The 17,004-nt window shown below is 43.6% G+C and overlaps 1 protein-coding gene across 3 annotated transcripts in view; it reads right to left on the bottom strand.

Annotated features, from left to right (window-relative positions):
* ZW10 (zw10 kinetochore protein) overlaps nucleotides 1-17,004 on the bottom strand; it is a 99,995-nt gene that overhangs the window by 40,345 nt on the left and 42,646 nt on the right. For all 3 annotated transcript variants that reach the window (XM_085866328.1, XM_085866334.1, XM_085866343.1), the window contains one exon: nucleotides 12,354-12,577. In XM_085866328.1, coding sequence (XP_085722454.1) covers nucleotides 12,354-12,577 — 224 coding nt within the window. The remainder of the gene's footprint in view (nucleotides 1-12,353; nucleotides 12,578-17,004) is intronic.

Below are 17,004 nucleotides of genomic sequence, written 5' to 3'. Positions count from 1 at the left end.
TTTTGCAGACAATTTGATGAAGGAACCTTTCAAGGGATGCGAGGTTTTCTCAATTCAATGAATACATCATTGTTAATAAATTAAACGTGTGCAAGAATATTAATATTTGCACTCTGCATCATTCTCACATTGACGAATATGCTCCATTGCATACAAACAGTTTGTTATCTTGGCTAAAGGTAATCCTTTGATTCCCAATTTCGCACGCGGGGCTCTCTACATACATGCAATATATTATTTGTGAAGTGAAAGGTGCAAACTGAAAGGAAGGAGGTTGAGAAACGGGTCTCGGGGGAGAAGGGAGATTGAAAATGGAAACAACAATCAGGTAATGATACTTAGATCCCAGGTTGAAAACTCAAATATTGTGATTTTCTGTGGCAACTAAGGTCACTGTAATTCAGGTAAAAGTACAATGATCTCTCCTGATGTCCATGTTCTGCTTGTAATACACATAGAATCATCAGTACAATTGTAAAGCCTTTACTTTTTCCTTTTTTTTTTTTTTCTTCCAAAAGTCTTTCCTTCGAAAATAACAACTAATTATGGCCGACAAGACCTTTGTCTGCAGTTGCATGTAATACTATTCACCCTTTGGGCTGGTACCCGAGTTTTTTGGAATTTAAGTTCTCAACTTTATTGGCAATCTCACATGACAAGGCAGAAGGACATGGCCTGTTGCTCTCACATCACAGACAGGTCAAGGCCATGATTTGGATTCACTGTGCTTTCTGAGGGTTCTTATCAATCCCAACTCCTTCAGGACATGTTCTTCCAACAATTTGCACCTGGTTAAACTCCAAAAAATGCAGGATAGGCATCCAGAATTAATAGGGGAGGAAGGGTGGGGACTTCAAAGACATGAGAGAAGGGAGGGGCCACGTTTTATGTGCTTCAACACAGCAGGAGACTTTGTTATAAAGCCAATTTATATTTACTTTAGATGTTTATTTCAATTGCTTGCTTTCAATCATCAGCAAGGTCGTGGAATGCATCATCATAGTTTCGATAAAATCCTTCCTTTTCTCCAACGAACTCATCTCAGATCATGAATTCCGATTCAGAACAGGTCACTCTCCACCTTGGACATGCTGCTTCGACTCTCCCGACAATGTATGGAGGCCCTCAATGTCAGACATGAGATCAGACACATTATGAGCTTCAATAAAGTCTGGCATCTGCTTTGCTCTCCAAACTCTCTGCTTATGGCATCGAAGGCCAAGTCCATACATGGCTTACTGACTTCCCCTACTCTTGTAGCCAATGTATACCTCTCAATAGAATCCTTTCACGTCCTCTCCCTGTGAAGGCTGGAGTGCCACAAGGCAGTGTTCTAGGCCCAGTCCTATTCCTAAAGTTTATGAACGATCTTTCTGACTCTCTGGAAAATCGTATTTATCTATTTGCTGATGACTCCACCCTCTGCCATGACATCCCTCATCCTTCAGATAGACATGCAACAAGATGGCCAAACACTTGGAATACGTCTTTCAATCCTGACAAATCTTACACTCTCACCCTCTCTCTCCAAAAGGGCCATCTGGCAAACCATTACATACAACTTTCTTCCTTTCAATCCTTTTGAAGATTGAAAGTATGGACATGTGGCTCGTTTTTCTGCTCACCAGATTCTCTCAGTGAGTGGAGGAGGCCAATGGGCCGACCACGTGCCTCGTGGTTGCGGCAGGTTGATCGGCATCTCAGAGAGATGGGGATGGGAGGGGCATCTGCCTGGGGGATGGCCAGACGGAGGCCCCTGGAGTTCTGGCGGAAAGTGGACGCAGCAAAGCGCTGCTCCGGCGCATGCTCCCATACCTGACCTGACCTGACCTGACCTGACCTCATAGCAATGCAAATACCATGTTATACTTGAAAATACCCCATACCATGTTATACTGAGCTCTGCGATGGAAATAAAAATCTCAACTGATCTCACATCCAAACATTAAGTATTCGAGTGCATTTTAAAATGTCGTGTCAGGATCAACCATCACTGATAATTCCTGAAGAATTTATCCACCATGTACAGTCTGGCTTCACTACTACATATAGATGTTTTATGTCTGGTGATGGCTTAATCGTTAGGGTGGTGAGCTTGGGATCCCAGAGTCCCGAGTTAAAATCCAGGTTGGCCGTTGAATTAATACCAAGTGGGATTGACTCAGCCTGTCATCCTTGTGAGGTTGGCCAAATGAGTACCAGCTTGCTGGAATGATTGAGCAATTTGAGTATCCTGCGTCGGAGTGACAACGCATCCAGGATTGTGCCAAATAGCCCAGGAGACTGCTTTGGCAGCACCGACGCTATGCACAGATTGTGGTCCCAATCGATGGATTGATAGACGTTTTCCTTTTCAACTCATTTCTTGCAAATTTCTTTGACATCTGCAGCAATAGTTTTCATTTTTTTCTTGTACATTGCCTCATTCAGACTGCTTTTTAATTGCAGTGGAAAAACTTTGCAGATACCTTTTATCTGTCACTTAATAATAGCATGAAACAAGCAATGTCTCTCCATAAAAATAAAATAAATAAAAGAAAAAGCTGCAAACTGCTTAATAGTCCATGGGCTGGGGTGGTTTGTGTGTGACTTTTAATGTGCCCTAAGTTTCTCTTCATATTATTGAAGTAGACCATGTGGGACATCAAAAAAGTGAGGGTGGACATCTGGGAGCCTGGTCGGATCTGAGAAAATGACGTCACAATATCAAGCTTTTGCGTTCAGGAGGCGACCAAAAATTTGGGGTAGGGGAAACTAAAATTCTTATAACGCCACTACCATACATGATATAACTGCAAACTACCATTCAAAATATTTGTTTTTATTCACTCTATATGTGACAATATGTAATTATATGATTATTATGCAAATTTGCTGTCCAGAGGTCAAAAGGTCATGGAAATCGGGGGTTGCTTAAAATCTGACCCACCGGAAGAAAAATGTGAGTTACAGGCTGCCTGTACTACTTGAGAATGTTTGCTGGCTGTCAGAGGTTGCCAAGACATATCTCTATCACATGATATGCATTGTATAAGAATTAACCCTTTTGTAACAAAAACATCAACTTTGATAAATGGTGCTATTTCAGACATGTCAGAAATTCCAGTTTTTCCATCGTCTAAGTGTACATTATTCATACCATACAGGTTGGTGATTGTTTTGTAAACCTCTTTTAGATTAATACTATGCATATCAGCAGAAGACCCAGAGGAAATGACTTCTTGCTATTTCTGACAATGATGAACCATTTAACCCTTTTATTTCAGTTGTTTTAAAATGGACAGAGGTTGAGTCCTCTATTTCTAGTCAGTTCTCATTATCTCCAGTCATTTGAGGCTTCTTTGGATTCCCACAATAGAGTAGTTCCATGTGGTTCTGGTAGAGGGCACTACCAATGATTCTAGTATTGACAACTTGGTGGCAGCACTGTATAAGTGCATTTCCTCATGGGTGAAAGTGAAAGTAAAAGTTGAATCGACATTACAATCTTCAATTTGACAGACAGTTCTCATGTTTTAACGCACAGACTACTTGTGGTAGGTGTTTTTATCTACAGAAAGGCTTAAACAAAATCAGTAGTATAATCAGCCTTCACTACACACCAGTGCACACATGCATACCCCATCAAGTACAGGAATATAAACAGGCTCGCAAATGGTCGAGGAGTAACGCCGCCTGCCCAACGCAAGACTAACTAAACGTCTGTCCGATCTTCATTATCCCAATAGCATGTTTATCACCAGACAGCTTTCAGAGGACTGAACGTTGATTTATCCTGCCAAGATGTCAGATTATGAATGCCTTTCAGGTGTGTTATGACTTACAATAATGCTGCAATCACCAATGTTCATGAAATGCCCTTCTAGTTTCTTTCAGATGAGATGCAGAACACTGGTGTCAGCTTGGTTGGTGAAGCGGGAGACAGTGAATACCTTGATCTTGATAAATGCATCATTTGCCAATCTTCGAAAGAAAAAAAACCCTACAAGCACTGAACATGGGCGGAAACGAATACGTGAGGCTGCTGCAGAACGAAATGACCATGTTGCCAAAAGACTTTGCACCCTTGAAGATGAAGAATTTGTCTATCATATGGACAATCTGTGTTACAAAGCTTACACTCACAAAAAATCGTTGGAAAATATCACTAAAGCTTCCGCCTCCACTTCTAGTGGCAGTGAAGAAGTCAGTTGTGAGGAATCATGACGCCGCTCTCGCTCAAGCATCTCACCGAGACCTGGACCTTCCAATGTACCGGACATGAGGGAGTTTCATGTGTCGTCTGTGGATACAAGAAGCACCATGGGGTGCATCAGAAATACCGCATATCAGAGTGCGACAGGGCCAGTAAATTCTTGGAGGCAACCGTAAGCTTTCAGGATGATGTTTACACTCGCACTTGTGACATACAAAGTGTTAGTGCAGTATTTGGTGCTGACTTGTATTGCCACAATTTGTGTATTAAAAGTTATTTGCTGAACTATGAGCATATATTTGAGAAAGGACAAACAGAAAAACATGCGACTCACAAGCAACAAGCATGGGAACAAGTAGTGAAGGACATAAAGATTGGGATAAATCAAGGCTTTGGTAATGAACTAAGCTTTGTAAGAGACTGTGTGAACCGTGAAATTACGTCATGTAAAAGAGTAACTAACACGGAAGTAAATGTACTCTTACTTAATCACTTTGGAGATAGAATTAGATTCTCTGTGCCTAAAGAGGCCAATAAGTCTGTGATGTTTTTTTTTGGCAAAGATGTCAATGTCCAGCATATGGCTGAGACAATTCACGCTAATGACCCCATCCGTCAGTGTGCAGAAAGCATAAGACAGTGTCTTTTAGAGTATGACTTTGATCTTCAGGATCGGTTTTGCGATATGAATGACTTGAAAACTGCTTGGGAGAGTATAAAGATCCCTGAACTGCTGTTAAGTTTCTTTTCCAGCAAACCCAGTAGACTACCTTCAAGGATTTGGTTGTAGCCAAAATGGGCCTTCTGACAATGAAGTTGAGAGAGCAGAATCATATCTAGTGAAAGTCCTAAAGAATGGAACCACCTGCACAACAATGGATGAACTCAGGGATCATAATTATCACCACAGCAAAACCCCACTCGAGAAGTTGCCACCTACAAGCCATGCCATAAAGGCCCATATTCTAAGGCCATATTATGCTACATATGTGATGACATCAATTCTCTCTGCAAATACTAACTACTGAGTTGAATCCTCTCCTATACGGATTTGAAGAGGAAGATGAACTTCTCCATCCAGATAAGGCCATCAGACCCATTCCTGAGGAATATGCTGTGCACTGTACTTGCTTGAAATGTGCGACAGAGAGATGTGCATGTCGAAAGAGTGACCTGCCTTGTTGCCAGTTCTGCAAGTGCCAAGGTATGGGAGACGAGAAAGTTTGCTGTAAAAATCCAGCTGGTTGTATCTAAAACCGAACAGAACTCATATGTGACACTTACAGCTGCGCGGAAAGGTGGAGGCCAATTAACTTGGTGTGTGATTTTGAAGGTGATTGGTTACACCTGAGCTAAATTTGTAGAATTATTTTTTCACTTGGAAGTTGTGGGTTACAATGTGCAAATAAAGGTGGAAAAAGTCTGATTTAATGCTTCCTGAAAAAATGCCGCGAATGTCAGGGCATTGTTTAATTTTTTTTTTAATGGTCCAGGCTCGTGGAAGAGCGATTGCACAGAACAAGTCAGGACACAACATAACAAACGGAACACAGCAAGGAGAAGGGGTAAACAAAAACAGCAGGGCGGAGGAAGAAAATAAATGGAGACGGACGAACAAGGGATGCACGTAATTACGAGGGGTAAGGGAGAACACAAAGGGTGGACAATATAGATACATAAGAAGAAGTGTTTGACCAGTTTGTGATTTTGTGAAGGTTTGAGGAGAGGGAAGAGGCTGCTGCCTTTCTGTCAGAAGGATCAGAGATGTCATGGCAGAGAGTGGAGTCATCAGCAAAAAGATAAAGAGGATTTTTCCAGAGTCAACGAGATCATTGATGAAGATTAGGAATAAGATGGGGCCGAGAACACTGCCTTGGGGTACTCCAGCCTTAACAGGGAGAGGAGATGAAAGGGTTCCCTGTTGTCTACGAGAGTGGGGGAAGTTGCAGTCATCCAAGAGTGGAGTTGGCCTTGGATTCCATAAGCAGACAATTTGGAGAGCAAGGCAGGATGCCAGACTGTATCAAAAGCTCGAGATATATCCAGAGAGACGGCCCTGATTTTATGTCTGATATTGAAGGCCTCCACCATTTTTTGGAGAGTGGAAGCAGCATGTCCAAGGCAGAGTGACCAGGTTTGAATCTGAAATGAGGCTGTTGGAGAAAGGAATGATTTTATATCAACTGTGATGATGGATGGATTCCATGACCTTACTGAAGATTGGAGGAACAGCAAGATAATTGGGCTGGAGTTAAGGGGATCTGTTTTTGCAACTTTTTATGTAATGCTGTGATATTGGCTGATTTCCATTTTCCCACGTGGATACAGGAGACTAGTCCTGAAGTGTAATTAAAAAATTTTTTTTAACCCCGCGAATACGCAAATGTCAAAGCAGGTCACTCTTTATGACCCATGAATACATGAGGTATGCAAATCGCGGAATCCAACATAAAGAGGCGAGTTTGTGTCTGAGGGTCATAAGCGCCACACATTCTACAGTCCATGCCTTCCCCTCTCTCCCACAGTGTCACAAACTTTTGGCTTTTGCCCAGCTTTTCAAGGGTTATAAACAAACTGATGGACATGTCATTCACATATTATGTGAAGTAAATAAACATTGACATTGGCTTGGTCGTGAAATGCCTGCAGCTCTAATCAATTGGTCTGGAGGCTGGGAAAATTCCCGAGAGATATTATGTTCACGTACACTTTTAAAAAGCTATGTACACATACACTTTAAAGAGGTTACGTATGAAATGTACACGTCCATTTTCGTGCACTTAACACCAACCTCTGAGTTTACGTACATTTAAAAACAGAACAAGGTATGTTTTCATGACGACAAAAATAGTCATGATTAATATTTGACATCTTTAATTAAAATAAAATAAAAATAACTGGACTTTTGTGAGCGTTTTGTTTGTACCGTACTGTTTGCTGTCGAGATGTCCAGGAGTGTGTTCAGTTACCAAGCAACTTGCTCGTGCTTGCCAAGCCAGCCGTTCTTTGTCAGTGGTTTTGAATGGAGTGCTTAAGCCACTTGGCAAGCACTCCACAAGAAACTAGAACAACCCCAGATTCATTACATGGCGACGAAGATAAACATCTATACCATGACTTATTTTGGCCATATTGATGAATTTGTCCCTCAGGGGGCAGATTTCGACACGACACGTGGCAAGGCAGAGATGATGACGCAAGTTAGAAGTTGGTAGGAATGAAAAGCAGGTTTTATTTTAATTAATTATTTTTCCCAAACATGGTTAAAAACCCTGCAAAAATTCCTTTGTGAGAGGAGAGAGGGTGGATTCAAATATTCAAATACCCATTTGCATTCAAAGGGTGGAGGTGGGAGGATGGAGGGACTGGAGTGGGACAAGACAGGGAAGGGGTGGAGTGGGAGGGACCTGGACATTGCCAGGGTACCCCTGCGTGTGTGTGTGTGTGTGTGTGTGTGTGTGTGTGTGTGTGTGTGTGTGTGTGTGTGTGTGTGTGTGTGTGTGTGTGTGTGTGTGTGTGTGTGTGTGTGTGTGGAGCCTTCAACATTATATGTATATATATATATATATCACACACACACACACACACACACACACACACACACACACACACACACACACACACACACACACACACACACACACACACACACACACACACACACACACACTAAATCGTCCTCATCGAGGCCAGGCCTTAAATAAAGAAAAATAAAAGAGAGAATGTAAAGTGAGGAGTGAAAATGAGTAAGTACGAAAAGTGTGTGATGTGTTTGCAAGAAAGATATTAAAGCTTGTCCGTTAGCTTTAGTTTGAGTGAGACAAAGTTAGACCAGCAATCGTGATATGGAGAGTGCAAGATGGTTCCGGGCACCACTTTAACGCTCCAAATTCAGAACGGTAGTACTACCCTGAGCAGTTGCTGTATATATATATATATATATATATATATATATATATATATATATATATATATATATATATATATATATATATATATATATATATATATATATATATATCGTTACGGTTGTGGAAATACACAGAGCACCATATAGGTCCTTAGATCAGTTATGTCGATAAGTCTGTGTTCAGATAGATTTCCCCACCAATGTTTAAAGGGAATAATTCGTGTGCAGGGCTGTGATCTTTGAGGTAGCCGTTTTTCTTTTGCTATCGTTATTTTGGACCAACCGCATTTCAACCACCACAGCCACCTTCTCCACAATCGCCAACATCTCCACAGACAACGAACAACTACCTTCTTCCACAACCGCCTTCACACAACCACCTTCTCCACAACACCAACCACAGCCACCATCTCCGAAACCACATCTTCCCCGATAACCAACAACGAATACCATCGCTTCACCTTCAACTCCGCAAACGCCGCCATCTTTGCGCCGGCCATGGCGAGATCGCTGCAAACAGACGCGGGGGTTTCCTCGTTGCCAGCGACGGTGATTTCAACCACGTCCGCTCTCCTGTGTTGGCGCCAGCATCGATGGTCTCTACCACGTCCGCTCACTTTGAGCTTCGCCTCAAATTCGGATCAGGAGATCGAGGGGGGCGGAGCCAGCGGGGGGTCAGAGGTGAGGGATCAGAGATCAAACCTCACCTCAAGGACCCCTATAAAAAGCATGCAGAGCACCAAGGCAGTCAGTCGGTCTGGGTTTGGAGTGGTGTGAAGAGCAAGGTTCGAGTCCAGTGGAGGGCAGTGGAGGTCTGGGTTCGCCGAGGAGACGGGAGCTGGGAGCGCAGAAAAGCCTGCCATGCCGCGCAGAACTGCACGTTCGTGTGCGGGACGTAGGGAGAGCCGGAGAGAGGTCGCCAGCCAGCACCGAACGGTCTGAGGTGATCGGGCTTCGAGACAGTCCAAGCGGAGCTGAGGGACGGACGGGCTCTTAAAGAGAGCATCACCTCAAAGAGAGCAAAAGACACGTTCGTTCCTCTGAGGCATTGTCGGCTGGGCCTGAATCACCAGGCCGCCCGAGGAGGCCTGGGCCAAACCGCTATCACGCCAGCTGCCGTGAGGACGGGACGTCGCGGGTCGCCCCAGCGAGGCACCACGAAGGTGAAGGTAACCAGCGCGGCCTCTCGGAGCTCCTTCGGTCTCCCAAGCTCTGAGAAACATTAAAGGCTTACGAGCCCGGGCCTTTTCTTCCTGGGGTTTTTCCTTGTTTCTTTGCATGAACGTTGTGGCGCCATGTCTTTAGGTAGAGCTGTATAAGTGTACGTAATTAATAGAACGGTGGTAGTTCTTTTTCTTGCTCGCGTCTTGTCCCTACCCCCATTCATTGCGTGCTTGTACATTGCATTGCTTTTGTTTGCCTCGCCTGATTGCGTACATGACTGCATGGCTGCATATGTGTTGTGTGTGCAAATAAATGTGCTTGTGTGAATGTAAACCCGTTCGTCGCGTCCTTTTCCTTCATTGGACTGCCGTATTGAGTTCGGAATAATAGCTGGCTTTTTAATAGCCGATAAATAGAATCGGATCCAACGGGGCTTTCGTGATAATACCCTGCTCGGTTATCCCAAAATGAAGCGAGCTGCTTAAGCGGCTCGTTTCCAAGCGGCCCCGTCGAGGTACAGTCTCTCGGTCGTCTGCCCGCGCGATTAATTAGGTATATCGACAATTCGGCGATTGACCCTGTAGCGCGGGTCGAGTGTTGACTAGGCTGTGGTGTGCTTAAAACACACCCATAGCGGGATTTCGGCGTTTGATCCGGAAAGCTGCGACTAGATTGTCCGTTCGGTTGCTGAGAGCGGCCGCCATTGGCTAGAAGCGGTCGTCCGCACGCCGGCGGGCGGAAATCTACAACAATATATATCACCGATATGTCAAAAAGTTATGGACAAGAATATGTTATATGTCAAAAAGTCAAAAAGTTATGGATTATGACTAAACTTGATGGGATGAATTTGGGAGGTGACAAGAACAAGCCAATTAGATTTTGATTCAGGTATGGATGTAGATCCATCCTTTCAGCAGGATACAAAATGTAAATTGTTCAGCCTGCTGGAGGTGTGTGCTCCACTGAGTGCCCTTCTAGTTTGGAAAGTGTTCTGATTTACAGAAGAACTAGATTTTTTTAAGTGAAAAGCAATTGCACACCGGCAGTGAAGTGGTGGAGAACCAGAGGGTATGGAGTGTTTGCAGCAATCCATCATATCACTGTATTGTCAGCATTTAATATAAGAGTAGGTTTTGATTGATGGATGGAATTTTAACATTCATTGCAACGATTCGGACAACTTGGTTATTTTTGTTGGAAGATCAATAGAAAATTCATATTTTAAACATCAAATATGCTATAAATCATTGCGACCACAATGATTTGCCATTGTCTAACGCAAAGGATTTGAGTGACCAAGACACGAAGAAGGGCAATGCAAAGAAACACTTATAAACCTGCATAATAATGACCGTTTTTACAGCCATTTTTCCCTGCTGTGCAGGGGTTTGGCTTTTTCTTGAGGCAATGTTTTATGGCCGGATGCCCTTCCTGACGCCAACTCTGGTCGCCTCTTACGACACACAGGGATATGGTATACCTATTCACACCGGGGCATACACCGGTACTCACTTCGCCGACCTCAGATGGATGACAGGCTGAGTCAACCCCCTGGTGTTAATTAAGCAGCCAACGGGGCTTGAATTCAGGACCCTGGGATCCCAAGCCGCCACCATAACCACTAAGCCAACACCAGGCTTTTATAAACCTGCATACTGACATCAAAATATCACCACCTGTAGTCAAATCTTTGGGATATTAAAAATAAGTATTTCTGCTCTGCGATTGAACCTCAAGGCACGGCAGAAAACTGACCGTCTTCCACAACGCCCCTCCAGACTATATCAAGTACAATAGAATCTCTCTTCAACCTATCTTTCCCCACAACCTGAGCAAACCAAGCTCTTTAAATTAATGGGCTGGAACTCAACTTGCCTTTACACCACCTAAATGTTGCAATGAAAGGCAGAACCACAGCATGAGAATCAATTAGGATTCTGTCGTCAGCCTAATTATCCATTTGTTAAAAAGCAAAATGAAGAAGTCTGGTTGCAACTTTCTGCAATCACCTCCAGCTCAGCCTTTACTCTGTCCTAATGCTTTCTGCTCATTACCCACTTGCCTCTCTCCTCCCTGCTTACCCAATTTTGTGCCATCCATCCTCTGTCTCTGTCTCTGTTGGGATAAAGAACAAATCATTTTTTTTAATCTGTCATGATGTTTCCCAAGTCCGTGGGTAAATCTCCAAATTGTGCACAACTCAAGGTACATCTCCTCTTCACTGCTGCCCTTACAAAAGCCATCGTCTCTAAACAAGCCGATGTCAAATTAACTACATTTTTGGCTTTCATTTATAACCCTTTTGTATTCAAAGTCGAGGCTCACAGAACAGCAAGAACAAATTTCATTTCCATGAACAAAGATCTTGACAACTCATTTGATTTCATTCAAGAGACAGAAAACGAAGATGTCACAAGTTGCAGACAGAGAGCCAATTGATAATTTAAAAGATTTTGACATCAAAGTCACTCTATTACATTAAACCTTGCAAGCATTAAAAATTTTACATCAATTACTTTTGAACATGCAATGTAATATGCATTCATTACCTCCACCAACAAAGGTGGATGGAGGTTATGTTTTCACCCCTTGTCTGTTTGACTGTGAACAAGACATCTCAAAAAGTTTTGGATGGACTTGGAGGAAACTTGGTGGGCAGATTGGGTATGTGATAAGGAAGATTTCAGTAAAGATCTGAATCCAGATTTGATTATTATTTAATTTATTTTTCACCATTGAGAGATGGGGCTAAAAATAACATGATATTTGAAAACGTTGTGGATGAGTTGAGTGGGTGACAAGAACAAGCCGATTCGATGTTGGTTCAGGTCCGGATCCGGCCTATCAGTGGGATACAAAATGTAAACTGATCAGCCTGGTGGAGGTATGCGCTCTACCTAGTGCAGTTCCAGTCGTTGTTCTTTTGAAAAAAGAAACAAAGACATATAGTTGGACATTACCTTACAAAGCAAAACCTGTATTACACAATTCTTTCCACTTACATTGTCAATTTCCCATGCATGGAACATTGGCAAAAGAACAGATCTCTCTCTTTCCCAATCCCTCCTCCCAAATTCTTACCATTGCCCAGATGTCTGTGTGGCCTCCTCCACAGCACCTCGTGCCAGGTCCAGAAGTTGGATGACGCTAGAGCTCACGGTACAGCGTGGGATCGAGAAAGGAGATGGAGTGGTAGAAGGCCATAAAGAGTCCTTTGTGTACTCCATTGGCAGGCAAGAGACCTCACTACCTTTAGATCCCAGAGGAGAAAGAGGTGGAAGACGTGCTGGTGGCTCTTTGGGAACCTAAACATCAAAAGGTGCAATGAAGGAAAGAGGTGCAGAGTTCAAATCTCGATTAACAACATCTGAAACCTGAAACTTAACTTGGTGTTTTTTTTTTTTTTCTGGCTGACCCGAACGGATTCTAATAGATCCTTACGTAGTGTATAGAAGGCTACAGGACCAACGATTTCTACCATATTTGCATATACAGTGCTGTACTGTAAGCTATTATGCCCCAAACATCAAACTCACCACTCAAAGCACAACCTGTCTTAGCTTTATTACACAGTAAGGTAGTACACGCAACTTAAAAAAAAAAAAAATTGCACATCATACTCGTAGAAAGCAAATTCAGGCATTTTAACCTCCTCTATAAATAGGCATAGATCATTGCTGTGTGAACTTGGCCATGAAGTTTTGGAACTGAGCACAAGTTCAACATCATGTGAAGAAGAAGACACGATTTTGCTTGCACATGTGCATGCTCAGAGAGACAAAGACTGTGGAGAAGTCAGAAGGGAACATCCAAACTGTATAAGCCTTAAGGGACAGTAGCTTATGGGAATACGTTTTTTTGTTGTTGCAGTTTTTGGCATACATAGTCAAGGCTCATTGAAGAGATAGTACGGGTACATTGACAGATCAGGACAAAAGGAACAGGAGAGAGAAAGAGAAAGAGAAAGAGAAAGAGAAAGAGAAAGAGAAAGAGAGAGAGAGAGAGAGAGAGAGAGAGAGAGAGAGAGAGAGAGAGAGAGAGAGAGAGAGAGAGAGAGAGAGAGAGAGAGAGAGAGAGAGAGAGAGAGAAGAGAGAGAGAAGAGAGAGAGAGAGAGAGAGAGAGAGAGAGAAGAGAGAGAGAGAGAGAGAGAGAGAGAGAGAAAGGGAGAGAGAGAGAGAGAGAGACAGAGAGAGAGAGAGAGAGCGAGACAGAGAGAGAGAGAGAGAGAGAGACAGAGAGAAGAGAGAGAGAGAGAGAGAGAGAGAGAGAGAGAGAGAGAGAGAGAGAGAGAGAGAGAGAGAGGAGAGAGAGGAGAGAGAGGAGAGAGAGGAGAGAGAGGAGAGAGAGGAGAGAGAGAGAGAGAGGAGAGAGAGAGAGAGAGAGATAGAGGAGAGAGAGGAGAGAGAGGAGAGAGAGGAGAGAGAGGAGAGACAGGAGAGAGAGGAGAGAGAGAGGAGAGAGAGGAGAGAGAGGAGAGAGAGGAGAGAGAGGAGAGAGAGGAGAGAGAGGAGAGAGAGGAGAGAGAGAGAGGAGGAGAGAGAGGAGAGAGAGAGAGAGAGAGAGAGAGAGAGAGAGAGAGAGAGAGAGAGAGAGAGAGAGAGAGAGAGAGAGAGAGAGAGAGAGAGAGAGAGAGAGAGAGAGAGAGAGAGAGAGAGAGAGACCAACAGCAGAGTTGAAGGCCAAAGGTAGCAGGAGATTTGGACAAACAATGGGGCGTGGATGGTGGGGTGGTGGGGTGGTGGTGGAGGAGTTAACGAGGGTATAAAATACCATAGATTTTGGATTGGGGATGACCTGAGATGGTGGTGAACAGCTGTCTTGAAGACCTGGAGGGAAGAATGAGATTGAAGAGAATGTGGAAGTTGGTTCCACAGGCAGGAAAAAAAAACCAAACGAACAAATGAGCGGATGTGAGCAGCGATTCTGGACTTAGGTACATTCACCAGAAGGCGGTTGATGGTTGACCATGTGTGCCCTGCAGAAACCCAGAGGGAATAAAGTACGGAAAGAGCAACGGGTGCAAGATCAGAAAGGAAGCGACAGAAGACAGAGAATACGAACCTGTACGTGATGGCAAAGTGATAGGCCCATAGACTCAGCTTCATCGGAGGAGATTCAAATAATCTTGCAGGCCTTGGTTTCCACGGCATCAAGCTGAGCAAGAGGTGAGGCAAGGGAGCCAGCCCAGAGAGAGAGAGAGAGAGAGAGAGAGAGAGAGAGAGAGAGAGAGAGAGAGAGAGAGAGAGAGAGAGAGAGAGAGAGAGAGAGAGAGAGAGAGAGAGAGAGCAGTACTCCATGAAGCTGCAGATGAAGGCCTTATAGGTGGATAGGAGTTGAGGTGTGCTAGGGAAGGACTTTGTGCAACAGCTTTGGAGGCGAACTTTGAAATGTGGTTTTCCCAAGAAAGATCATGGCTGATAGTGAGACCCAGGGGTTTGAATGAGTGAACTTCCTCAAGAGGTTTGTTCAGAAAGTAGATAGGGTGGTGGGGGGGAGCAGGGGGAGGGGTGGGTTGATTTTTCCAGACAGTCCTTTTGGAGAGAGATGGTGAGTTTGAGATTTGTCAGGATTGAAAGACCTATTCCAAGTGTTTGACCAGCTTGTGATTTTTTTTTTTTTCAAAGGAATAGGAGAGGGAAGAGGCCAGAGAAGAGAGTCTGAAGGATTCGGGATGTCACGGGAGAGGGTGAAGTGTCAGTCAGGCATGTGTGGAGTTGGCCTTGGATGCCAGAGGCAGAGAGTTTGGAGAGTAAAGCATGATGCCAGACTGTATCAAAAGCACGAGATATGTGAAAAGAGACGGCCATGATCTCATGTCTGACATTGAGGCCTTCCATCCATTGTTGGGCGAGTAAAAGCAGAATGTCCAAGGTGGAATAACCTGGTTTGAAACCAAATTGATAATCTGAGATAAGGTTGTTGGAGAAAAAGAAGAATTTCATATCAACTGTGATGATGGATTCCATGACCTTGTTGATGATTGGAAGTAAGCTGATATGCCTGTAGTTAAGGAGATCAGTTTTTTGCACCTTTTTATGTAATGCAGTGATGTTCGCAGATTACCAAGCAGAAGGAATATGACCTAGCACAAATGACAGGGTGAAAAAGGCAGAGAGAGGATGTGTAAGAGCAGCGGCGCATGTTTTTAGGACACGTGAGTTCATGCTGTCCAGTCCAGTTGCAGTCAGAGTTGAGGGTTGAGAGAACCTTCTCCACCGTCTCAGGTGCAAAAGACAGAGTCCAGGAGCAGTTGGGTATAACAGGGAAGGAGGGGTACTGAGAGTGAGGGGTTGGGGACACAAAATTTGGAAGCAAACACAGAATTGAGGAATTTAGCCTTCTCACAAATTGAATCAACTGTGGTGTCATTTGAAGTGAGTGAAGGGATGAAGGTGGAGCACAGACCAGAAACAGACTTAACAAGGCACCACCAGGTTTCAGAGGAGGGAGACAAATTTGAAAGTTCATTCTTGAGATTGGACAGATGTGGCTTTCTCGCTCTCCGAAGGGTGTTGCGAACTTTTTGGAATGCACTGGGATTGCCTTCGGCCGGATTAGCCTTCCAGGAAGAGAAGGCAAGTTGTTTCAGAGCAACTGCCTCACCACAGGATTCAGTGTACCGTGGATGAGAAGAAGGGTAAGATAATTGATGACGAGATGGAATAAATCTGTGCATGAGAGAGAGCAGGTTTGTGGAAGAATTCCCGGCTGAGTTAACATCAGGGGCAGTAGATGTAGGAGACCAGTCTGAAAGAGAGACTGCTGCTTGCAGTCCTTGCCAATCCATCTGAGTGAAATGCCAGATGGTTTTGAGAAACCTGGAGATGAATTGTGCAAGGTTAAAAAAAAGAAAAGAAAAGACAATTCTTCAGAGAGCAGCTTTAACACTTCTCCAGTGTGTTGAGCCACATCTCAAAGTAAATAACTCTACTTCAGCCACTGTGTAGTAAATATGAGTCAAGCTTTTGAGGTGACAAAATAGGAGGAATCCTGAGGAAGCACAGGAAGCAAAGTTGAAAAAAATAATTGAGGTGGAGGAAAATATTTATTGGCATCAATTGTCAACAAGTATCTTTATGACAACTGCAAAATTCACCTGATTTTGAGATTAAACACACTTTTAGCATTTTCAGTAGTAGTCAAAAGGATTTTCCTTTAAAAATAACTTTTAAGAGCCAAAAATAGAATTTCATTGACATCAGAAAACTCACCCACTGCTGACAAAAAAAAAAAATGTATGATGCTGTCTAGAAATTGCATAATGACAATTGTCTATGCTGAGTATCCCCCAGCATAGGCCCATTCCTGAATCACGATGGCAAAAATAATTGAACAGTCTTGTTTCCACTCTCATCATGACCAATTAGGGACGATGAACGGCATGTAACTATTTGTTTAGCCAAATAGCATTGCTCCTTCAGCCAAATGGCAGAGCTTTGTTCCTTCATTATACTCTATATCCAAAGGCCTTTGTTCCAAACAGAAAATTTGGTTCGTGTCCACCACATACAGGTAGTGGACAAAAAAAACAAAACATGGAAACACAGGTAAATGAGGGACATACAGTAGGTGTAGCCCATGTGTTAATAAAGCAAATAACATCCCAGCATGCTTAGGGTCATGTATAGAAATGCTGCACAGGCATGGTTGCCGATAATTATGGCAAGCATGCTTGCAAGAGGAGACCCCCCCAATGCCCCCATTCACAGAGCACGCATGGTTGCCCAATGG

Source organism: Eptatretus burgeri, chromosome 2, assembly GCF_056783735.1.
Source record: "Eptatretus burgeri isolate ZD-2024b chromosome 2, Ebu_testis_v1, whole genome shotgun sequence".
NCBI lineage: Eukaryota > Metazoa > Chordata > Myxini > Myxiniformes > Myxinidae > Eptatretus > Eptatretus burgeri.
This window is presented reverse-complemented; position numbering and strand designations above follow the sequence as displayed.